The sequence below is a fragment of the Globicephala melas genome, chromosome 11 (assembly GCF_963455315.2).
Source record: "Globicephala melas chromosome 11, mGloMel1.2, whole genome shotgun sequence".
NCBI classification, from domain to species: Eukaryota; Metazoa; Chordata; class Mammalia; order Artiodactyla; family Delphinidae; genus Globicephala; species Globicephala melas.
Window position 1 is genome coordinate 82953116 of NC_083324.2, and position 23502 is coordinate 82976617.

Here is a 23502-nt window from a genome sequence, read left to right on the forward strand (position 1 = left end):
GCTATGTTCACAAAGATGCTAGTTTCCGGCTTCCCTTGATTTCACCTGTTCAGATCACATCCATTCTTCCGGATGTAGCCAGCGTTTTATCTTCTCTATGAAACTTCCTGGCTGTACCTGTCTCATTCATCTGCCTCTCCATTGAGAGAACTCTGTTATTTTAAATTTTATTAAGCACTTACCACACACCAGCTATTGAGTATACTAACTCATTTGTACCTCAAAAATCCTCTGAAGTGTTAGTCCTTTTATACAAATGAGGAAACTGGGATTCAGAGAGGTTAAGTAACCTGCATAAGTTCAAACAGCTGTAAACTGTAGCCCCCAAATGGAGCCCAGATTTGTCTGACTTGGGAGTCCACATTCTAATCATCTCAGCTCTACTGCTTTCCTTGGAGCACTGAGAAATAGACATCACTTAAAATTTCACTGTGTGTTATTTCCTACATATTTCTTACATCAGACATGATCTCCTAACTTCTTTATGTACAGTCATATTTTCTTCTCCCATTAAATTATTAAAACTTTATAGCAGAGATCAGTCTTTGGTTCTCTTTAGATCTTGGGCAACACATAGCATCCTGCCAGTGATGAGCCGATAATATGTACTTAATAATTGTGTTGATTGAGGTGTCTTAGAAAATATGGAAAGAAAACCATTGATATCAGTTTCCAGAGATTCTGAAAATGCGTTCCTTTTCTTCCGCGTTAGTTGAACCTCAGTCTTCGTTATCGCAATCTTTGTATTTCTCAAGCACCTTACTTTGTATAAAGCACTTCCTCATTTTCTGTATGTTTTTAAGCAGAAGTCTTACCGTCTATAGGGTTGGTGAGAAGTCAGGTTAGAAGATGTCCAAGTAACCTCACGATTGTAAGATCGAATGATGCTTTGATCTCAGTTGAACCTTACAATGCTTGTCTATTAAAATGGGGAGGAATTACTACTCTCGTTCTCTAGATACCAAATTTGAGCTTCAGCAAGTTTAGTATGTGCCCGAGAGGCCAGTAAGAACACCTGAGCTTGGTTCTTCCATCTGTCACTGAGGAGTGAGTCTATGTTGCTCTGTAAGTTTTTTCATGCGTTCACATCACTTGTCTCAGTCAATCAATGTAATATCTCATGCATGTATTTATTGTTTGGTTAGCAAACAAAGCTGACAACTGAAGGCAAATATTAGCCTTGCCCGATTTATTTTAAGGCAGTACACTCCAAAAAAAAAAAAAGCCCGTGACTTAAATATATCCACTTTTTTTAAGATTAGTCAACTGTTCTGTAATAGGTACCTTGCATCCATATAATAAGCAGACGCCTATTTTTAGGATTCATCTTAAATAATCATTTAGCATAGCAGGCTATCTACATCTGCCCCACGTGCCTCTTTCAGACAACTGAATTATACTTCTGCCCTTGACCAAGATGTGGAGGTGCATAAACAGGACAGCACGGTTAGGAGAGGAGAGCGGAGGCACACAAAGCAGGCAGGAAGAAATGACTCAGAAAGTGCAGTGGGGCCAGTGTGCTGCATCTTATGTGGTGCTGATGGGGAAAAGGATCAAATCACGAAAATATTCAACTCTCAGGTGGTGGCTTGTGGATCGAGCTTTTCCTTTTCAGGTCCTGATTCCTTGGCACTTCGTCTTGCAGAAGGAATGATGACATTTTCTGGAAATTGATAGTGATTTTCCGACAGCTCTATTGATGTAAACCTCATATATCACATAAAATTAATTCATCTTAAGTGTACAGTTTGAGTTTTAGTAAATGTATACAGTTGTGCGACAGTCACCACAACACAGTTTTAGAACACTTCCAGCCCCACCCCCAAAAGTTCTCTCATGGTCCTTTGCCCGCTCCCATCCCTGGCACCAGGCCAACACTGGGGTTGACTGTAGAATTGTCTACTTTTGCCAGCATTGTCACTCCAGCAACCTGCCAACTGACCATTGACTTATCTCAGAGGGTTGCTCTCAGTCTAACGTGGAGATGGCGTAGCTTTGTAGCTATGCAATTGTTGATTTCTAAGTCAACATTTCCGCTCCACGACAAATGCTTTGGTGAGAACTGAGATGTCCTTACTCACTTCATTCAGAAATCACAGATGTCTGTTATATTTTCTGTCCATAGTGGGGGTCTTCCAGAATTACCTGTTTGGGTTCTATGTTAGAGAATTTGGTTAAATGAAAAAAAGGAAAACACCATAAAAACCTTGCTCTTCCAGGATTAAGACAGTGATGTCAGCTGTTGTGTTGTTGTTTTTTAAATTTCATAATGTTTGATGTCCTGCAACTCCAGCATGTACAAATGCTAATCTGCTCCCCTGTCTCCCATAGAGAGGCCCGAGTGTCATCCTGGCAAGGTCCACTTTGCTTTTGACCATATCTTAAAATCAGAAATAAAAGGCATATATAATATAGACTGTATGGGTTCCCTTTTATTATCCAAGGTAGCACATGGAATGTGGGGTAGACCTAAGTACACCCTTAAAGGTGGTTGAAGAAAAAAGTTAATTTATAAACCCCTCGACGTACCTCTAAAAAAAGAATATGATAGGGACTTCCCTGGTGGCGCAATGGTTAAAAATCTGCCTGCCAATGCAGGGGACATGGGTTCAATCCCTGGTCCGGAAAGATCCCACATGCCACGGAGAAACTAAGCCCATGTGCCACAACTACTGAGCCTGTGTGCCGCAACTACTGAAGCACACACGCCTAGAGCCCGTGTTCTGCAACAAGGGAAGCCACTGCAGTGAGAAGCCCATGCACCGCAGCGAAGAGTAGCCCCTGCTCTCGACAGGTAGAGAAAGCCCACGCACAGCAACAAAGACCCAACGCAGCCAAAAAATAATTAATTAATTAATTAGTTTTTTAGAAAAAGAATATGATAGAAAAAGCAGGATACAAAATTTAACATGCATTGTGCTCAAAATTCTTATGTTTTATGTGGAAAGGGAAGAGTTGAAGAAAATTACATGCACCAAAATTCTGCTGGTGTATCGATGGGTGCTAGAAAACAATATGGTTCTTCCCTCCCCCTCCCTGCCCTGACTTCTTTCTACTTCTCTGTATTTTCCTAATACAGCAGAGTGCTTTTATGCTTGGAAAAACTAAAAATAACCTAATGATTCCTATTTGCTTTCATGAGTCTTAGTATATTTAACTCTAACGATCAATATTAACATTCCTTCTAGCTGACCGGTTGCTTTGTCCAGTTACCATATCAGTTAATCAATGCCTCTAACACTTCTACTGTGAACTCGTCAGTTTGGAGATTCATGCCCAAGAAGTGATGAAAAGAGGTTGGCCTGTCTTACCTAACCTTGGGGTTCCCCGAGAGGAATTGTTCACATTTGGGTAGAGAAGCTTGCTAACTCAGGCTAATCAAATTTACAAGAAAGTTTAAGTCAGAATACCAGTTAATAAAAATGTAATGGGAAATGGAACTGTCACCTAGACTGAACTTTCAAAGCATTTTTCTTCCATTTTTACTACTTCTACTGGTAGCACCATCAGGAGCTGCATTTTAGGGTCTGGTGCGTAGCCCTGCTGTGTGACGAATGCCCTTCATTGCCTGTCTTCCAAGCAACCTTCCAAGGTTGACTTCTATCATATTCATTCGTTTATTCTTAAGAATCAGGTTATCTCTGTGTTCTCCAGGTCACTGGCTATTTCCCCGCTCTGAACTGCACTCATATTGTCCCTTTTATTTCTGATCTAAACAAGCATGAGACCTGGTGGGATGAAGGGGGACCTCTTGACCCTTGATGTTTCTTTATCTGCCTCAGCCCCCTCCCCAGACCCTGCCATCTCCAGCCACGCTCAGTGCTGTTACCAAACTGCCTGCTGATCTGATAAGCTACCTTCTAATTCAAACAAACTAGGAACTTCCGGTCGGCTGGTGGCTTGTGGTACCCACCAAGGCCCGGTGTACTTGTATCACCGTGTCATATCAGAACACATGAAATCCTATACTCATTTTAATTTCAAAAGACTCCGGTATGTGTTCAGGTGGATCTTAGCACTGCATAGCCAGGGAGAAGGCAGCGGTTTTCACTGTATGAAGAGTCGAGAAGAGAAACAACTGTGACTTTCTGGCTTCTGTGCTAAGAGACTCGGCTCAGAATGGTAGGGTTTGTTCAACTCTTAGTCAAGGTGCTGGGGATTCTTTCCAGAAAGATTCCATCTTTCCAGGGATTGTGGGAAAGGCAGGGCATGGGTGGCCACCCGGTGTAACAGCCTGGGCCTCCTGGGACAAAACAAAGTAAGGGGCAAAGCACAGCAGCTTTATCGTTTGCCTAAGATTTGAGACCTTTCTGGGATTTAATGTGCAAAAATGAATGTTAGTTCTGCTGGCATTTTTGGAAAGACCAGGTGAGAAGTCAGTAACTTAGGGACTGGAAACATTTTTCAAAGCGCCAGGAGTTTCAAGTAGCAGCAGCCAAAGAGGGACTTGTGGTTTTTTATGTGGAATTTCGTGCTTATTAGATATGGTATTTGGTGAACCTTGACAATACGTATTGGGTATAGTGCGTCCTACCAGGAGTACAGTACCATCTCTAAAAATGCTTCAGATCAAAATAAAGAAGTTGGTACATAGCTCAGAGCTCATAATGGGAACTTCACTGGGGAATCTGAATTATTCTACTGTAATCAGAATTTATGAAACCTAATACATTATTTCTCAGAAATTATATTTCTCCTCTTCAGGACTTAAAAATATAAACTATATAAATATAGCCGTTACCCGTTAAAGCTATCTTATATGTTCTTGTATCTGAGCTTTCTCTCCTCTCCAGTCCCAACTCTAGACAACTCCAAATGTCTGCAGTTTCAAAAGAGAATTTTGCATCATATCAATCATACATAAATCCATTTCCTTTATAAAAACTCAAACAATATAGAAAAAATTAAAATGTTTCTGACTACTACTCAATCCCACCTCTTCATAGACTGTGTATACTTTCAGAACTTTTCTATTCATGTACATAATTTTATATTTTGTTCTCAACATTCCTGGTATCATACTCTATTTTGTTCTGCAATTTGTCCTCAGCTTGGCGGGTCGGGGGGGGGTGGATCTTTCTATGTGGGCATATTGTTTTTAACTGCTATGGTTATGCCATAGTGTATTAACCATTCCTGTAATGATTAACATTTACATCATTTCCGTTTTTCCGCTATTACATTAACTGTCGTGAACATCCCTGTATATAACTTTTTGTGAACTTGAGTATTTCTCCACAGGAGATAGCAAAGAGTAGATGTGACATATTAAAGGATAAGTATGTTTTACATTTTAAATAGTAGATACTACCTAGTTGTCTTCCAAACTTTCGGTACCACTTTATACCCCTACCAGCAGTGATACTGCTGTTCTACTTCAGTCCTTTCTTTAGGTAAAGGTTCAAAGAAGCATCTGCTACTAAAATGCAAATGACAAGGAACCAGTTTGAAGTCCTTAAAGCCTGAAAATGAGTAATGTAGCTTTAAGGGTAGTTTTGCTGGAAGAAAGCAGGTCTGTGGGATTCTAGGAAGCCAGGGAGCAGCTTGAAGACTTAGGGCTCCAAGAGGTGGGAGTGGTGTTGTCAAGAAGATGATAACAGAGTTGCAGGATAACTAGCCACTGGGGAATGGCTGAGGCCATCGGAAGAGTAGTAGCAAAGAACTGTCACCCCTGGGCTTCCCTGGTGGCGCAGTGGTTGGGAGTCCGCCTGCCGATGCAGGGGACATGGGTTCGTGCCCCGGTCCGGGAAGATCCCACATGCCACGGAGCGGCTGGGCCCGTGAGCCATGGCCGCTGAGCCTGCGTGTCCGGAGCCTGTGCTCCGCAACGGGAGAGGCCACAACAGTGAGAGGCCCGCGTACCGCAAAAAAAAAAAAAAAAAAAGAAAAAAGAACTGTCATCCCTACTTCAGAGTTAGGGGTGTGGGCGGGGAGGTGCTTTGCATACTCTTATCCTTCAACCCACCTGCTCTCCCCTCTCCCAACCTACTCCTTTTCTCCAAGAGCCTGACCTTGTGCAGAGGCCCTCAGACTTATTTTATGACTCTCCTTAGGCAGTGAGCCAGCCTCTAGGGGAATTGACGGCAGGATAGAGATCTCAGCCTAAGCCAGCTATCAGTCGAATTCTTTTCCGATAGATAATGACCATTTCTAAGACCAGACAGGCAAAACCACTTACCTCCCTTCCTGTTCCCAGCGGCATCCATTCAACACGTAAATGTAATGAAAAGCGTCTGAGGATTTTATCCATCCCGAAGCAATTTACAAACTCAGAATCCAGGGCAAACATTTGTTTTGTTCTCAAGAAGCTTTCTTACCTATTACTGAAAAAGGGGAAGAAGGAAAATTATTTCACTATCCAGTTCTAATGTTTAATTCATTTAACGTTTAAACTTTGTAAAGAGAGGCTTATTTAAGACTTTTTAAAAGTTGGACATTTGAGAAATTGTAGCAGATGATTGTAACTGAAGTTTGAACATTTTCAACCAATTCAGCATCATCCTTTTTTTCTTTTGTAGGCTGAGCATCAGAACCATCTGGGGTCCTTTTCAAAATCCCAATACACAGGTCCATACTAGTTAAGTCAGAATGCCTGGGAGTATGTGAAACTACTGATCCAGTGGATAAGAGAAAAAAATCTTTTTGGTTTAAAAGCATAATCTCTAGGAAGTACAAGACAATAGCGCAGTTAAAATAGTTCAAATACTTTAAGTCTTTTCCCTGTGACCAAAGAACGCCATGATGCAACAGACCTGTTGAACAATAATTTACAAAATGAGATACAATACTAATTAAATTTGCCACATGGAGACTTTGAGGTGGGTTTTAGGTTATAAAATTATTGGGCACAGAAAGAACATGTTTTCCTGATATTGATTAAATTTTCTGGATCTTTTTCTTGATATTTATTACGTTTTCTTGATATTTACTACGTTTGCATGTGATACAAAGATAGCACAGGCGTGCTTTATGAACCTAAGAAGGTGTTTTTAACGAGAACTAGACAGACTGCTTAGTAAGCAACAAAGAACACTTAAGAGAACCTCATTAAGGATTTATGTGAATCATGGTTATTTTTGAAACTTGGGGGTGGGGGGAAGTAACCAGAAAGAGTCTTATTTGCACCACATTTTGTCCTGCCATTCGTGCACTAGATATTAATTTTATTGCACATGCATACTTCTACGTCATTACTTTTAAAATTCTAGAGAATGTTCGAAAACTTAAGCCTCCCTGTCTCCATCCCTAGCTGGACTGGGTGGGATGCCTGTCCTACCCAGATCAAAGAGCAACCTGTTGCTCATTGCAAAGCCTCTTGCCAAGTGAGTCAGCAAGAATGCATGCGTGCTTCCTCAGAGCTGCTTTCTCCCGGGGTGGGTGGGGAGGAGGGGATTTAGCAACCTGCAGCCTCATGGGGAAGGGGGCTGTTTGTTCTCTCTCTGGGGAAGTAACTCACTCAAACCCCCTCCCTTGGCTGAGTTGCTTCAAATAGCTTTGAGTAGGGCCCAGTGATGTTGGCTTTTCCATTCCATCTAGATGGACACAAGAGTGTTTTGCTGCTGTTTTTTAGCTTTGCTTGCTTGCTTGCTTGTTTGCTGGGGTTTTTTTGTTTGTTTGTTTGTTTGTGGTATGCGGGCCTCTCACTGTTGTGGCCTCTCCCGTTGCGGAGCACAGGCTCCGGACGCGCAGGCTCAGCGGCCATGGCTCACGGGCCCAGCCGCTCCGCAGCATGTGGGATCTTCCCGGACCGGGGCACGAACCCGTGTCCCCTGCATCAGCAGGCGGACTCTCAACCACTGCGCCACCAGGTAAGCCCTGTTTGCTGGGTTTTTAAAGGGCAACTATTGATGCTATTAGTGGCTGCCCACTTTGGAAGTCTTTAGTCTGGACCGCGGCTGTGTCCCCTTTCTCCTGCTAGCCTGTCCCCCTCTCTGGACTGAGGTTACCTGCTAAGACAATGGTATGTGCTTTGACTCTTCCTGATCTAAAGGGAATAGAATTACCTAACTGTTCTAGGGCAGTCCTTTGGGGGAACTAACCTTGGGCTTCTGTCCAGCTGAAGTTGTGTTTTGACAACGTGTCTTGGTCAGTGGTGATGAGTCTTTATAAAAGGTGAACTAGCGACTGAAATAGGGTGTGTGCCTTCTGCTGTATTTTCCCCTTTACCTTTCTTGCCTCTTCTCTTGTGTTCTTATCATAACCTAGATTATCACTACTTCTGTGAGCGTTCTCTGTGCTCTTCTTTTTTATCACTGCCACAAGAGCGGCACGATCTTATCTTTCAAAATATACTTAAGGGTAGAAAAAGGGAGAACAAGTTTAAGTAAGTTCATCTCTCAAGAAACCTAGTGTTTTTAGCCTTGTGACTTCTAAGTGTAGAATTCCACCCTAAGACTGGACTGTGTTTTGAATGTCACGCAGAACCTATCTGAAACTTGACTTGGCCTATTTGTTTCCTTTTGCTGTTGCTATTGTTGTCCTAAATGGAGGGAAACATTCCAAAGTTTTTGCGTATTTTGAGGGTATGGTTGAACCTTGTTTAAAAAAAATAATCCCTGAAGGAACCCTAAAGTAACTGATAATGGTGTGTAATTTACATTTATTTACATCTTCATGTGTTTCTTCAGGTCCACCTGAGAGCTGAACCCTTCCGCTTAAAAAGAACATGTCGGAGGCAAGAAGTCTTACAAGCATCTAATGGCCTCATGACTCACCTTTCCTCATGTCACCTCCTATTACCGTTGACAAGCTTCGCGTGTCTTCTGTTTGAACCTGCCTGTAATTTGCCTTAATCTTTCTGTTGTCTTATAGGACTGCCAGCCAGACTCCCAGAAATCATGTTGGTAGGATCCCAGTCCTTCTCGCCTGGAGGGCCTAATGGGATTATCAGGAGCCAGTCCTTTGCGGGGTTCAGTGGCCTTCAGGAGAGGCGATCCAGGCAAGTTGTGTGTGCTTCTCTGCTGGGACGCAGCTTGCGAGGGATGTGAGCCTTGGTGCTCTGAAGAGGGTCCGTGTGCATGTGGCCTTGTCACAACACACACCTGTGTTATTTTCATCTCTTTCATGAAAAAGATGTAATGTTCCCCAAATTTCTATCATTTAGAATTCCTCCTTCAAAGAAGATTTAGAACAAGCTAGCAATACATATGTATAGCTCTCCCCACCCCCACCCCATTTCTTTCAGCTCTGTTGATGCCTGTTGCCAGAGTGCCTCCAGATGTTTGAACCCATTTATCCTCTAACCAGTAACAGCAGATTTACCTTTATCCACACATCTGTTGATACTGAGCATTTTCTAAAAATCTTTTCCAGTCTTTTATGTCATCCCTAACGAGGTTAAATGTGCTTTCATAAGTTTACTTGTCTTTTGTATTTATTTTGGGAATAACCAGTGCATTCACATCCATTGCCTATTTTGGGGGTGGATATTTACATATTTTCTTACAGAACAATAAAGGCTTTTTATATATATCCATTGTAACACCATATATTGTAGTCTTTTTCCCCCTAATTTTTTTTTTGTTGTTTGTTTGTTTGTTTTTGCGGTACGCGGGCCTCTCACCGTTGTGGCCTCTCCCATTGCGGAGCACAGGCTCCGGACGCGCAGGCTCAGCGGCCATGGCTCACGGGCCCAACCGCTCCGTGGCATGTGGGATCTTCCTGGACCGGGGCACGAACCTGTGTCCCCCGCATCGGCAGGCGGACTCTCAACCACTGTGCCACCAGGGAAGCCCTTTCCCCCTCATTTGAATTGCTACCTTTTTTTTTTGCCTTTTGACCTCCTTCACCCATTTCTTCTATCCTGCCCACACTCCCTGCCTCTGACAGTCACCAATATCTATGAGTTTGGTTTTTTGTTGTTTTTCTTTTAGATTCCATGTATGAGAGATTGTACAGTATTTGTCTTTGTCTGACTTACTTCACTTAAGTGTGATGCCCTCGAGGTCTTTCCATGTTGTCACAAATGGCAAGATTTCATTCTTTTTTATGGCTGAGTAATATTCCTATATATATATAATGAATATTATTCAGCCATATATATATGTATCACAATTTCTTTATGCATTCATCCATTCATTGGACATTAGCTTGTTTCCATAAATCTTGGCCTTGGTAGATAGTGCTACAATGAACATGGGGGTGCAGAAAACTTTTTGAGTTCATGTTTTCATTGTCTTTGGTTAAATACTCAGAAGTGGAATTGCCAGCTCATATGGTAGTTCTATTTTTAATTTTTTGAAGAACTTCTATACTGTCTTCCATAGGGGCTGCACCAATTTACATTCCAAGCAACAGTGCACAAAGGTTGCCTTTTCTCCACGTACCTGTCAACACATGTTATTTCTTGTCTTTTTGATAATAGCCATTCTAACAGGGGTGAGGTGATATCCCATTGTGGTTTTGATTTGCACTTCCGTGATGATTAATGCTGTTGAGCATCTTTTCACGTACCCCTCGGCCATTTGTATGTCTTCTTTGGATATGTGTCTGTTCAGATCTTCTGCCCATTTTTTAACTGGGTTGTTCGGTTTTTGCTATTGAGTTGTATGAGTTCTTTATATATTTTGGATATTAACTCCTTATCAGATATGATTTGCAAATATTTCCTCCTATTTAGCAGGTTGCCTTTTTATTTTGTTGATGGTTTCCTTTGCTTTGCAGAAGCTTTTTATTTTTTAGTTTGCTGTAGTCTTACTTGTATAATTTTGCTCTTGTTGCTTTTGCTTTCAGTATCATATTCAAAAAAATCATAGCCAAGTCCCATGTCAAGGAGTATACTACCTATGTTTTCTTTTAGGAGTTTTATGGTTTCAAGTCTTACATACAAGTCTTTAATCCATTTTGAGTTAATTTTTTTATATGGTGTAAGAGAGGGTCTAGTTTTATTCTTTTGCATGTAACTGTCCAGTTTCTCCAGCACCATTTATTGAAGAGACTGTCTTCTCCCCATTGCATATTATTGGCTCCTTTGTCGTAAATTAACTGACCATATATGAGTGGGTTTATTTCTGGGCTCTCTATTTATTGATCTATGTGTCTGTTTTTATGCCAATACCATACTGTTTTAATTACTATAGCTTCATAATAGAGTTTGAAATCACCCCGCACCCCTTTTTGAAGCACATTCCATTGTATCCAGATTTGGGAGATTATTTGTGGTATGAAGTTACGTAGTCGATAAAGACCGACTCTGCAGACTGACTCTGGGGAGCAGATGTCTTTCAGACACAAGCTTGGGAATGTTAGTCTTCAGTTTCCCTAGAATCTCCCCTCATCTAAAATAGGACTTAGAGGAACTCAAGAAAAAGAACACAGGTAGTGAAATAGGTAACATGGAATAAAGTTCATCCTCAGTTTTTCTGACATGATAAAGATCTTACATTCTTAGGGGTCTTATGTGCTTTGACCTGTATTGTCCCCTTTGGTGCACACGGTAATGGCAGAGGAAAGTAAGAATTAACCTGGAAGGTGCACAGCAGACACCTACCAGACTCAGAGGTCACGGCTTTCCACTCAATAGCTGGGTCAGTGAGTAGTCTGGCCTCTGAGCTTCCTAATCAGATCAGTAGTTTGGGTTTAAGTTACCAGGTGTCCATCTTACCACTGTAGGCTGCCTCCCTGCCACTAATAGGGATGTTGAGTTTCATGTTATACCTAAACAAAGTTTACTACATAAAAATGAAGCTTAAGGGAATTCCTTGGCCGTCCAGTGGTTAGGACTCAGCGCTTTCACTGCTGGGACCCCAGTTTGCTCCCTAATCGGGGAACTAAGATGCCACGAGCCTCTCGATGCAGCCAAAAAATAAATAAGTAAACTTTTAAAAAGTCTATTCATCCAGCTGTGTGTGCTTTTCTTTACTTTAACACTACAGACATACCTTAGAGATACTGCAGGTTTGGGTCTAGGCCACTGCAATAAAACAAATATCATAATAAAGCAAGTCACACAAATTTTTTGGTTTCACAGTGCATATAAAGGTTATGTTTACACTATAGTCTATTAAGTGTACAATAGCATTATGTCTAAAAAAAATTGTACATACCTTAGTTAAATACTTTATTGCTAAAAAATGCTAACCATCATCTGACATACAAAGTTGCCACAAATCTTCAATTTGTGAAAAAACACAATATCTTTGAAGTGCAATAAAATGTGTTTATATACCGCATTAGCCCTTTGTCATGCTTATGGCCCTTTATTTAAAAACTATTCATGCACATCCCAGTCAAATTTAATAGACGCTTATGCCTGATGTCACATAGTGCACATATTTTTTTAGCTGAATTACATTCTCCTGCCTGTTCATTATTTCCACCTAGAAGTGTTTGTTCTTGGCTTCCCGTGAGGTCTCAGTGATGTGACATGCTTTCACTCAGAGTGTACATTACCTGAATCCAGGCTTTGACTCTGGGTAACTGCTGCCCTGCACAGCTTCCAGATTTCAGCAGTTAACTCTAACACCACAAAACTAAATGAAGGATGGCTCAGATCTATTAATATACAAGGGAATGTTACCTTCCCCAGAAGACACTGACACAAACACAAGGTGATTAAAAGGCATTTCTTTGGTCAGATCGTTTTGGGTGCCCAAGACTCAATGTCAGCTTTTCTTTTCTCTTTCCGTAGATGTAACTCCTTCATTGAAAATCCCTCTGCTCTCAAGAAGCCTCAGGCCAAACTGAAGAAAATGCACAATTTAGGATACAAAAACAGCAGCCCTCCCAAGGAGCCTCAGCCTAAAAGGGTGGAAGAGGTCTACAGGGCTTTGAAAAATGGACTTGAGTAAGAAGATCAAACCTAATAATGCACTGAAACCTTTTTCCTTTCTAAAATGCTCGGGAAGGTCACAAAAGCTAGTCTTATGAGACAAATTTTAGAATGTCTATTTCTGTAGTAGGTGTTTTATTATTGCACCATAATTGAGGAAGCCTTAAATGAGTCCCAAAGATCTGAACTTGATCGGGTTTCCATATCATAACCAAACATTGAAGGAGACCTGAAATAGTAATATGTTTATATTTAACTCTGTGTAATATTGTATTTTACTTAAACACTGGTAGACAGGCATATCTGTTTTAGAGATTGCTGAAGAAGTGTTCTAAAACCTTCTTGAGTATATTATAGCAATGATTTGTCCAGAATAAAACTTCCCTAGTATGTGGTGAGATGCATACTGTCAGTGTCCTATGGAACTAGATAGAATTCTGTGAGCCCAGATCTAGGACTGACTCCATAGTTCTTGCCATTCCCTCCACATTGGTTTTTCTTTCCTGCTATGCCAGCCTCATAGGCATTCTCCTTTTTGACTATCTGGATAGTATCAGATTCAACTGCTAGATCTTTCAAAATGTGGAGAGTTTAGGAAAATGCAGAGCCTCTTCCTTGCCAGCTCTGTGCTCCGCAGAGCAAGGTTCAGGTTCTTAATGCCCCCCCTTTAGAAGGGAAAGGTCAGCATCAGCATCAGATTCCACTTGACAGTCACAGAGTTCACGATCACCTCTCTCTTTTCTTTGCAGTGAGTATCTGGAGGTTCACCAGACAGAGCTGGACAAGTTGACAGCTCAGTTAAAAGATATGAGAAGAAACTCTCGCCTGGTAGGTACCATCTAATCCTTAGGGTGTTCACACAGTGGGTTTTTTGGTTTTTTGTTTGTTTGTTTGTTTTGGCTAACTTCTCTTACTGGATAGACACGGGGACAAGGAAGAAAGTTCAAGAAAAGCAGATCCAAGGGACAAAGTGCCATGTGCTTCCTGATGTTTATTTTAATGCTCAGTATGTTCCAGTATTTTCCAAGCATGTTTATGCAGACAAACTTTGTAATCAGGAAAAAATACTTTAAAAAAGCCAACTCCCTATACTCCTCTTCCCAAGTAATATAAGGAAATGAAAAGTTGGGGTTTTCCTACCATATTGTTAGTACAGCATTTGGAACCCAGAACTTTCCTTTATATCCAATTTTTAAAAATTGTAATAGGTCAGTGATACCTGAGAGGAAAAGGAGGCTCAAGAGGTCATTGGTAGAAGAAATCGGAGGCGTCCTTGAGCCAGTTCAACTACACACTGTATTGTTGGAGATGCTTGCAAGTTTCCTTTACTCTAATGAATTGTGAGGACTTGTCTGCTTGAAGAGGTGTTTCTAATGATTTTTAATGATTTTGTTAAGTTCTAAATGATATCATGCCTTAAAGTTTTAAGGCATCAGAAAGCCCAGGAAAAGTCTACGTATACGAGGTACACATATACATGAATAGCTGTTATCTTCTTTTTTTTTTAAAGATGTTATCCTTTTCAAAGGCTTAGAGGTTAAAGCCTTCATAGGAGTTAAAAGTTTTAGATTCTAATAATATTAGAAGATAAATTGCTCCCATTTATGTGGAACTCAATGTGGAGTGGCCTTCAGAGCTTTTGAATGTCCCTGGCAGTCCTCAATGGCAACAAATGTTCCTTCTTGGAGAACAATCGTGTATGTATGGAGGAGCTTCCAGCAGGACCTCATGTTCCATAAAAACCCTCCTGATGGGGGATGTGGGCTTAGTGTACTGATTATACTGTGATATTGTGAGCACACAGGAATAAACTTGCTTTAAAAACAATTTGTGAAAAGCTTTCACCACTCTCAAGGGCTCTTCTTAAATGCCAATTTTTATGTGTTTAAACAGGAAGGCAAGTCTTTTTTTTTCTTTTTTTTGCGGTACGTGGGCCTCTCACTGCTGTGGCCTCTCCTGTTGTGGAGCACAGGCTCTGGACGCGCAGGCTCAGCAGCCATGGCTCACGGGCCCAGCCGCTCTGAGGCATGTGGGATCTTCCCGGACCGGGGCACGAACCCGTGTCTGCTGCATCGGCAGGCAGACTCTCAACCACTGCGCCACCAGGGAAGCCCAAGTCTTTTTTTTAACACATATAATCACTGCTACTTTTTATGTTAAAAACATTTAAAAAAACATTTAAGTGGACGTGAATTTATGTGTCCCTCACTATGTAAGCGAGGAGAGCCCAAAGCAAGTGAACGTCTTAAGGCTCCCAGAAGGCAGAGAGGACTGGGTAGAATTCTGGAGACACAGAGTATAAATAAATATTAGCTCTTAAAAGTATTCTTACTATTATTTAAAATAACCCAGATTTACTCTTTTAAAGCGAATATCAAAAAGTCCAACAGACATTATGGGGCTAACCATTATTTCACTGACAATGCAGAAATGCAGACACAATCCTTTGATTCTTATCAGTAACGGTTTTGAGGAAGATGTGTTTTAATCCAGATACTCCTTTTTTTTAATTTTAGGGTGTGCTGTATGACCTAGACAAGGTAAGTTATTGTTCTGTGTTGGGGAGTTACTGGGAAATAAAATCCTTCATCCTTGAGGAGAAGTCAGTGATCCTTGCTTAGGTACAGTAAGATCCTAGAGAAATGATGATTTTTCTAATCCTAGAAAAGTTCATGCTTTTATCTAATGAGGATGATGAAAGATCATAAGTACTATGATCTACAGACCCAATAATGTGTTTAAGGTCACTTTTGTAAAAAAAAAGTCACCTGGTTGCAGGGTTTCTCAGTGTTCTGGTTAAGTTTAAGAATTTCCCAAGGGTTTGAAGGTCCTTACCTGTGTTCTCTCTAAATGGGAACTATCATATTTCATCAAATGGAAGACCTCTTTGATTGGAAAACACATCATTATCTTATTTGCCACTAAGAAAAAGAGTGATTACAGCTACACTGTGACACAGTTCTTTCTTTTCACTTAACATATGTATTTTATACTTAGTGACAAAACTCTCTTAGGCCTATTTTAAATGTAGATATATCTTTTAAGTTATATATGATGCTGTTTCTTTCCACACATTTCTGTACATACGAGACCTTTAATACTGAATCATATTCAATGCAATCCCTATCAAACTACCAATGGCATTTTTCACAGAACTAGAACAAAAATTTTCACAATTTGTATGGAAACACAGAAGACCCCGAATAGCCAAAGCAATCCTGAGAAAGAAAAATGGAGCTGGAGGAATCAGGTTTCTGGACTTCAGGCTATACCACAAAGCTACAGTAATCAAGACAGTATGGTACTGGCACAAAAACAGAAATATAGATCAATGGAACAGGATAGAAAGCCCAGAGATAAACCCATGCACATATGGTCACCTTATCTTTGATCAAGGAGGCAAGAATATACAATGGAGAAAAGACAGCCCCTTCAATAAGTGGTGCTGGGAAAACTGGACAGCTACATGTAAAAGAACGAAATTAGAACACTCCCTAACACCATACACAAAAATAAACTCAAAATGGATTAAAGACCTAAATATAAGGCCAGAGACCATAAAACTCTTAGAGGAAAACATAGGCAGAACACTCTATGACATAAATCACAGCAAGATCCTTTTTGACCCACCTCCTAGAGAAATGGAAATAAAAACAAAAATAAACAAATGGGACCTAATGAAACTTCAAAGCTTTTGCACAGCAAAGGAAACCATAAACAAGACAAAAAGACAACCCTCAGAATCGGGGGAAATATTTGCAAATGAAGCAACTGACAAAGGATTAATCTCCAAAATTTATAAGCAGCTCATGCAGCTCAATATCAAAAAAACAAACAACCCAATCCAAAAATGGGCCAAAGACCTAGATAGACATTTCTCCAAAGAAGATATATAGATTGCCAACAAACACATGAAAGGATGCTCAACATCACTGATCATTAGAGAAATGCAAATCAAAAGTACAATGAGGTATCACCTCACACCAGTCAGAATGGCCATCATCAAAAAATCTACAAACAATAAATGCTGGAGAGGGTATGGAGAAAAGGGAACCTTCTTGCACTGTTGGTGAGAATGTAAACTGATACAGACACTATGGAGAACAGTATGGAGGTTCCTTAAGAAAGTAAAAATAGAACTACCATATGACCCAGCAATCCCACTACTGGGCATATACCCTGAGAAAACCATAATTCAAAAAGAGTCATGTACCACAATGTTCATTGCAGCTCTGTTTACAATAGCCAGGACATGGAAGCAACTGAAGTGTCCATCAACAGATGAATGGATAAAGATTTGGCACATATATACAATGGAATATTACTCAGCCATAAAAAGAAATGAAATTGAGTTATCTGTAGTGAGATGGATGGACCTAGAGTCTGTCATACAGAGTGAAGTAAGTCAGAAAGAGAAAAACAAATACCGTATACTAACACATATATATGGAATCTAAAAAAAAAAAAAAGGTTCTGAAGAACCTCGGGGTAGGACAGGAATAAAGATGCAGATGTAGAGAATGGACTTGAGGACATGGGGAGTGGGAAGGGTAAGCTGGGACAACGTGAGAGAGTGGCATGGACATATATACACTACCAAGTGTGAAATAGATAGCTAGTGGGAAGCAGCCGCGTAGCACAGGGAGATCAGCTGGGTGCTTTGTGACCACCTAGAGGGGTGGGATAGGGAGGATGGGAGGGAGACACCAAGAGGAAGGAGATATGGGGATATATGTATATGTATAGCTGATTCACTTTGTTATAAAGCAGAAACTAACACCATTGTAAAGCAATTATACTCCAATAAAAATGTTAAAAAAATACTGAATCATAGTATAATCTGTTTGCAGATATTTTAAAGGGTAATTAAATTTAACGCATGTGATAATATTTATAACTCAAATGGAAGAGATGACACATAACAAACTATGATTATCTTGGGGCGTGCACAGACAGTTGCAGTTGTAAAATGCACCCCATTTCAGAGACATTAAAATGGGGGGGGCGAGTTCATATTTGAGCTGATAAAATGTTATTATGAAGAAACTTAAGTATACTCCAATATGATACTGTCCTGCCAGAAATCCAGTGAATTCCATTTGGTTGGCCCCTCTTAATGTTAAACATAAGGATTCCAATAGCTAACTCAAGTTCGTCTTTCAGAGTATTTCTTCAATATTTTTTTAAAAAATACTTTCTAAGTTGATACTAGAGAATCTTTAAAGTAGCAACAGAGATAGGAGGAAAGTGGAAATAGTTAACATCTTCTGGTACTTTTGCGTATGAGATAATAAAGATAGCCACACAAGTCTAATCAGTGGAACTGTAAATGGCTGTACTTTTTCAAATTTCTTCTTTTATTCCAGCAAATTAAAACAATTGAAAGATACGTGAGACGCCTGGAGTTTCACATCAGTAAGGTAACTGACGTTCCTCTTGTCTTTGCCCGTTTTTCAGTTCTCAGTCACTGATCAATACACCTTTGGCCTGAGCATAGCCTCTAGTCCATGGAGAATTTCTTATCCAATTGACTCCTAAGCTGATTAGCAATTAAATCCTCCAACAGGCAGTAAAGTTGTAGAAAAAAAATAAGAATGGAGAGCCTGATTACCTAGCACATTGTTTACTCTGCTTCAGTTCAACAGATATTTATTAAGTGTTTCCTGTGCAGTGTGCAGGGTGCCTGGTAGAGGATGCAGTCTGGGTGTAGTCTGGTTAGAGATAAGATTAAACCAAACTGACCTACAAAAATCTTCACACTTGCCTAACTCTACATTCAGGTCCCACATACAACTTGGTACCCCCATAACCTTCTTCATGAAGGCCTTTAAAGTATTTAACAACAGCTGTCATGTAGCTCCCTCAATCGTTCTCAAGCTCTTAGTTCCTTCCACTCTTCACATGGCTTGGTTTCCAGATTCCTTTTCATCCTCATTGCCCCCCTCTACGTACACCAGTTTGTCAGGGTCCCTGACATCCAGCCCTGAACCCTACAAATAGTTGACTGATGGTCCCACCAGCCTAACGTGGAGTGGGACTATCCCCCCCCACCCTGCTCTGGACACTATCAGGCGGTATCAGTACAACCTAGAAACAATGTCCCTTTGAGGGCAGCTGGATCACACCATTGGCAATTCCTGTGCTTATCTGCACCCATCATCCTGTGTTCCAAGTGGAGAGACTGGAGGTTTTAGCAGTTCTCTCTACTAGTGGTCAGAAGCCCCAGGTTTTAGTCCCATCTCTGCCACGTACTCACTGCGCTATAACATCTGTGTGGACCTTGGCTTTCCACTCCATGCAGTGAGGCTGGAGGTGCACACAGTCGATCTAGAGGATCCTAAGAATCCTTTCCAGTTGAAAAGTCTATGATGATCTAAACATGTATATGCTACTGCCGTTGTACATTCCCATTCCCACTTTGAAAGATATTTATTACCTTGGCAAATCTGAAATTGCTCCTATTTCTGTTCAACTCAGTAAATAAAACAGGGACTTCCCTGGTTGGTCCAGTGGGTAAGACTCCTCACTCCCAGTGCAGGGGGTCCTGGTTTGATCCCTGGTCGGGAAACTAGATCCTGCATGCAGGCTGCAACTAAGAGTTCTCCTACCACACCTAAGAGTCTGCATGCCACAACTAAGATCCGGTGCAGCCTAAATAAATAAACAAACAATGACATCCATTAGAAGATATTTATGTGGCGGGCAAGCTTTGAAATTACTCTGTTTACTTGGAAAAATACCAAGAAAACAATTAGTATTAGGTAAGAGTATTTATCCATCTTGTATCCATCATTGTAATATATAACAATCCTAGTGGTTATTAAAGGTTGGTAGTCCTCTATCTGCAGCATCTTGTGGATGGATCCCTAACAAATCCTAACAAATGATATTTAATTGATTAATCAGTTTATTTTGATGAGAGCTACAGCTGACTTATAGGTAAGACAAATTCTTGCCTACAGATGGGCCAGTTTCTGCTTATGTGAGTACATAGTTCCTTTATTCTAAAGGTTAACTCCATTTGGCTAGGGTAGATTGATATTTAAATGAAAACAAGGGTAAACTTTTCTTTAAATGCAAAGTAGTAAACTAAGTTGTTAGGGCTATACCAGTGGTCCAGTTAGCAGTTTCCTTGTTGAGAGGATTACAGTCTTTGGACTACAGTGGGGGAAGGGCTGAAGGGACAGTCCCCCGGGAGGCCATATGGGTGAAACAGCCTGGCCTGCATCAGAAGAGGTATCAGCTCTTGTGTTTCTAAGTGTCTAGGGGACCTGCGGCATCAGAACAATCTGCACTGTTTACTTAAAATTTCAGACTCCTCACGCATCCCTAACCTACTGAATCAGCATCTCAAAGTGGAGCCTGGGCATCCTCATTTTAACAAGCTCACCAAGTGAGTCTTAGCTTAGTCTTAATGTATGGAAACCACCCTCTATGCTAGTCACCCAACCAAAGGATCTTATCAGCAGATATGCCACAACCCCTTGGGTCTTATACCTCCCTCATTATTCAGAGACAAACCCACCAACCCCAAAGAGGAAAGACTGTTCCTTCCAGAGTTTTGACGATTCCTCTCAGTGAAGTGGAGTGAATTGTTGAAGAGCAACAAAGAATCCTTTTAACCAAGAGAATCATTTTCAGTCTCTTAACTAACATTCATATGCTAAGCTAAGTATCATTGACATCTGTATAGAGAAAGCAACTATGGAAAATTGTACTATTAACAGGTAATAGTAATGCTTTTTAGTGATCAGCCAGAAGTTTGCCTTCAGAACAAAAGGGGAATGTTAAACCCTGACGTCCATCATATTCACCTCTACCTTCTTCTGGTTCTACAACTGTAGCCTCCTTTTTGAGGGAACAAAGTTTGTACTGAAATGAAAAATTCAAGCAGTCCTAGGTAGATAACTGCCTCCCAGAAAACATAATGTCTGGTGATATCCTTCTTAATCTACCTGATAATTCCTGTAGTTAACTGTGGTTGGTGTGTTGATAATTGAAGATAGGACGAGAGACTATAGAGATAAGTATCGTCAGATATAGCTGTATGTTTTCTCAGCCTAGGCACTATCGATATTTGGGGATGATTCTTTGTTGTAGGGGGCTGTCCTCTGTGTTACAGGATGTTTAGCAGCATCCGTGGCCTCTACCAACTAGATGCTAGTAACACATCCCAGCTGTGACACTGAAAAATGTCTCCAGATGTTGCCAAATGTCCCCTGAATATCAAAATCACCTTGGATTGATTGAGAATCACTGCCTTAGAAGTATTAAGTGACTGTCAGGCTTATATAATGAATATGATCAATAGCCATTTGCAATGGGTATATTATTATTTAAAAGCCTAAATATAGAGGTATTGCAGAGAAATGTTCATTTCCATTCCTCCCGTTTACTTTTTTAAATTGTGGTATAAATTACATGCCCAAAATGTCACAGTTATTATGTTCAGTCTGTTAAGTTTTAACAGTCATGCTTCACCCTAATTTTAAGAATAACTTACCTTTGTTTTCTCTCTTTTGTTGGGCCACATCTTTACAAAAATCATTTTAGATAAATAGCCTTGAGTTCTTTTTTTTTTAAAATCTAAATCTGGATGCGTGAATATCACCTTGTGACACTCTCTTAAAATAAAGTGATAATAGCCCAGTATAATGCAACGTCTTCACATTGGTTTGAAACTGCATACACTCTTCCAGTGTTCGTTCCTTATATAAACGACTCCTGTCTTCATTATCTAAACCTTGTCTCGCGCAGTCCACCGACGTTAAGTTCATTTTCATTTTGTGTCATTTGAAAAGAGAGCTCAGAGTAAAATCCAGTTTGAAATAGAAAATGGATCATGTGGCTAAAACAAAAATGATGGATCTGTCTAAAAGGATGACATTTCTACAAGATTCTCCTTTTGAGGTCAGAAACATAAAGTACCTGAAGCACTTAACAACGGCCAATGTCACTTCCTTCAAGTGTGACAAATATTTATGTCCCTTGTGTTTCTGTTTGATTCCGGCAGGTAGATGAACTCTATGAAGCTTATTGTATCCAAAGACGTCTCCAAGATGGCGCTAGCAAGATGAAGCAAGCCTTCGCCGCGTCCCCTGCCAGCAGAGCTGCGCGGGAGAGCCTGTCGGAGATCCACCGGAGCTACAAAGAGTACACAGAGGTATGCGCCAACCTGCTCGGCTGCTGAACCCCACCTGGCCCAATCTGAATTGTCGACACCTGCTAAGAACCAGGGGAATGGCACCCTCAACCTCATTCTGCTCTTTAGAGAGAGACGTTTTACTATTTGCCTGTCTTGCGTTTCCTTGAGGCCATCGGTGGAGCGGTTTAAAATGGCTCTTGGGTGGTTTTGTTGGTTGTATTTTTTGTGTGTGTGTGGTACGCGGGCCTCTCACTGTCATGGCCTCTCGCGTTGCGGAGCACAGTCTCCGGATGCGCAGGCTCAGCGGCCATGGCTCACGGGCCCAGCCGCTCCGCGACATGTGGGATCCTCCCGGACCGGGACACGAACCCGTGTCCCCTGCATCGGCAGGCGGACTCTCAACCACTGTGCCACCAGGGGAGCCCTGTTGGTTGTATTTTTGTTTAGAGCCTTCTGTGGACTCCAGAGCATGTGACTTTCTGTTGTGAGCGTCACCTGTCAGGCACTCACCTCCTATAGTGCCTGGTAATAGGTTTGTTCATGGACGTGTAAATCCACAAGATTTTAGACACTGTGAAGCCATTCACTGACCAAATCTTATACTTCTTTATGTGTATAGTCTCTGCACAAATAGACTACGAATGCATGTTAAAAATTTCAGCAAATGAGTAAGTCACAAATGCCCTGGTATTGGTCATTGAAATGCACTTCCAAATTCTCTAGTGTACAATCTAGTCTAGCTTTATCCCTGCAAATTGAACAGACCTTGTGGTTAAGATGGCTGCCCTGGATATTGGGTTCACCCACCTCCTACCTACGATTATTTTATTGTAAGAAATTTCCCTTCTATCTTAAAGGAGGCGAGATAAAGAACCATGAACAGAAGCATGCTTTCCTGCTTTCTGACTGTCTCTGGGGCCCAAACATATGACCCAGGGAGGTCTTCACTCATCCGGGGGTCACCCGAAACCAGTGCCTTTGATGAAATGACTGAATTATTAAAGCAGCACTTCTCACTCTCCCATGTGTCTTTGTTCAAAGATCCAATTTCATGAATGAAGTCATCGGCCTGATGAGGGTCTGCTGGACAATTCCCAGAGCTGAGCATCCGGTCTCAGCCCTGGGACGGGAGGGATGTCTTGGATGACTTGCCACAGCATTGCTTCCTGTGTAACCCTTCAGCCCTGCGTCTTGTCTGAACCAAATTTGTCTTTCTTCATGGTCTAAAACAGGGCTTCTTTCTCTCCATTTGGAAGAATGCTTTTTGAATGCATAAAATGAAACCCATAGGAATTCAAAGGAAACAAATTATATTGAAATACAGTTATTTCGGGCTTCCCTGGTGGCGCAGTGGTTGGGAGTCTGCCTGCCGATGCAAGGGACATGGGTTCGTGCCCCGGTCTGGGAGGCCTGCCTGTCCAGAGCCTGTGCTCCGCGACGGGAGGGGCCGCGGCGGTGAGAGGCCCGCGTACCGCAAAAAAAAAAAAAAAAAGAAAAGAAAAGAAAGAAATACAGTTATTTCAATATTGTCAAGATATTTTTAAAATCAAATGTGTGATACAGTACAAGGCTGCTGCTTTATTAACTC

At 41.1% G+C, this 23502-nt stretch overlaps 1 protein-coding gene across 4 annotated transcripts in view; it reads left to right on the forward strand.

Moving 5' to 3' along the window:
- The window catches only part of RIPOR2 (RHO family interacting cell polarization regulator 2), a 112007-nt gene that overhangs the window by 46429 nt on the left and 42076 nt on the right, over nucleotides 1-23502 (forward strand). For all 4 annotated transcript variants that reach the window (XM_030881263.3, XM_030881257.3, XM_060308271.2 and 1 more), the window contains exons 2-7: nucleotides 8812-8938; nucleotides 12629-12784; nucleotides 13519-13597; nucleotides 15286-15309; nucleotides 18136-18189; nucleotides 21783-21932. In XM_030881263.3, the coding sequence (XP_030737123.2) occupies nucleotides 8812-8938; nucleotides 12629-12784; nucleotides 13519-13597; nucleotides 15286-15309; nucleotides 18136-18189; nucleotides 21783-21932 (590 nt within the window). The remainder of the gene's footprint in view (nucleotides 1-8811; nucleotides 8939-12628; nucleotides 12785-13518; nucleotides 13598-15285; nucleotides 15310-18135; nucleotides 18190-21782; nucleotides 21933-23502) is intronic.